General features: G+C 26.0%; 1 protein-coding gene across 1 annotated transcript in view; it reads right to left on the bottom strand.

The window, feature by feature from the left end:
- Positions 396-1,203, bottom strand: part of LOC107608149 — a 3,385-nt gene continuing 2,577 nt past the window's right edge. Inside the window, exons 3-4 of the mRNA XM_016310030.2 lie at positions 872-1,024; positions 396-772 (exon numbers count right to left, since the gene is read on the bottom strand). Of these exons, the coding sequence (XP_016165516.1) occupies positions 956-1,024 (69 nt within the window). The 3' untranslated portion in view covers positions 396-772; positions 872-955. The remainder of the gene's footprint in view (positions 773-871; positions 1,025-1,203) is intronic.

Raw genomic sequence — 1,203 nt, 5'->3', positions numbered from 1 at the left:
TCGAAATTAAATCTAAATAAAATGAAATCACAATGTAAGTTTTTTGTTTTTGAATGGACTTCTTCAATTCTTTCTTTTTAGGTTCTGTTTTATTTTGAGTAAAAATCTATCTGAATTTTATTTGTGCATATAACACAATTACTCCAATACCACATTTTTTTGTTTTTGTTATGAATCTCCTTATCCTGAATTTTTTTTTTTTCACATATATGATATAATAGAAGTAATAATCCTTGATATATTACTCAATGAATTTTTTTAAACAGAATCTGAATGCTTTATTTTATTTATTAGTCCAGTTAAATCAACCATAAATAATTTAAAATTGAAAATATTAATTTAAATACTCCTAAAAAAATCAAATTCCTGCATTAAGTGCCCAACAAAAAATAAAATTTAAACTCAAACCAAAGGAATTTGATATATATAACTAATTTTATCTCATACATCTACATACACTTATCATAAGGCAAATCCTTGCCATCATGATGATATCATCCGTAACTGAAATTTTATATTACATGAACTCTATTTTTTTTTTTTATTTCTTTTTTTGAGAAAAAAATGTTAAAAGCATCCCATCATTCAAGCACCTTGAAGGCTTGAACAGTAGCGGGGTATTACTATAAAAATTAATTGAATTAACATGGAAAACCATGAAAAGGGTGCCCCTATTCTATTCTATGCATGTATATACATCAATCCTCCTATGTGATCTCTATTCAGTGCTCCGTGTCAAGGTCACTATTGGAATTTTCTGGATGATAATACCCTGTACAAGGAGAATAACAAAGGCATTTAGTGGTTATTATTTTAAAAAAATTAAATTTTATTTTACGGCAGACAAATACAGCTGAAAATGGTAAATTACCTTGGTAGGAAATGGGGTACCATGTTAGCGCAAAATCTACGTTAGATTTGGAAATAACTATTACTAAGTAACGTTAGCAAAGGTTCATTTGACTCTCTCTTCTACAAGAATCTTCTTTGGATACCGAGAATACCCATTTTTACAAGCTGAAATCTGCAAACATATATCATAAACACAATTTGGTTAACAGAACCGAAAATTTTGAGAGCCAGTAATTTTTAATAATTTTGGTCAATATTAATCAGTATAAATATTAAATTTATTTTAATAAATAAATTTTATTAATTTATGTTAACTTATGTGTATAAATATTAATAAATAAATATATATAC

Source organism: Arachis ipaensis, chromosome B07 (assembly GCF_000816755.2).
Source record: "Arachis ipaensis cultivar K30076 chromosome B07, Araip1.1, whole genome shotgun sequence".
Lineage (NCBI taxonomy): Eukaryota > Viridiplantae > Streptophyta > Magnoliopsida > Fabales > Fabaceae > Arachis > Arachis ipaensis.
This window is presented reverse-complemented; position numbering and strand designations above follow the sequence as displayed.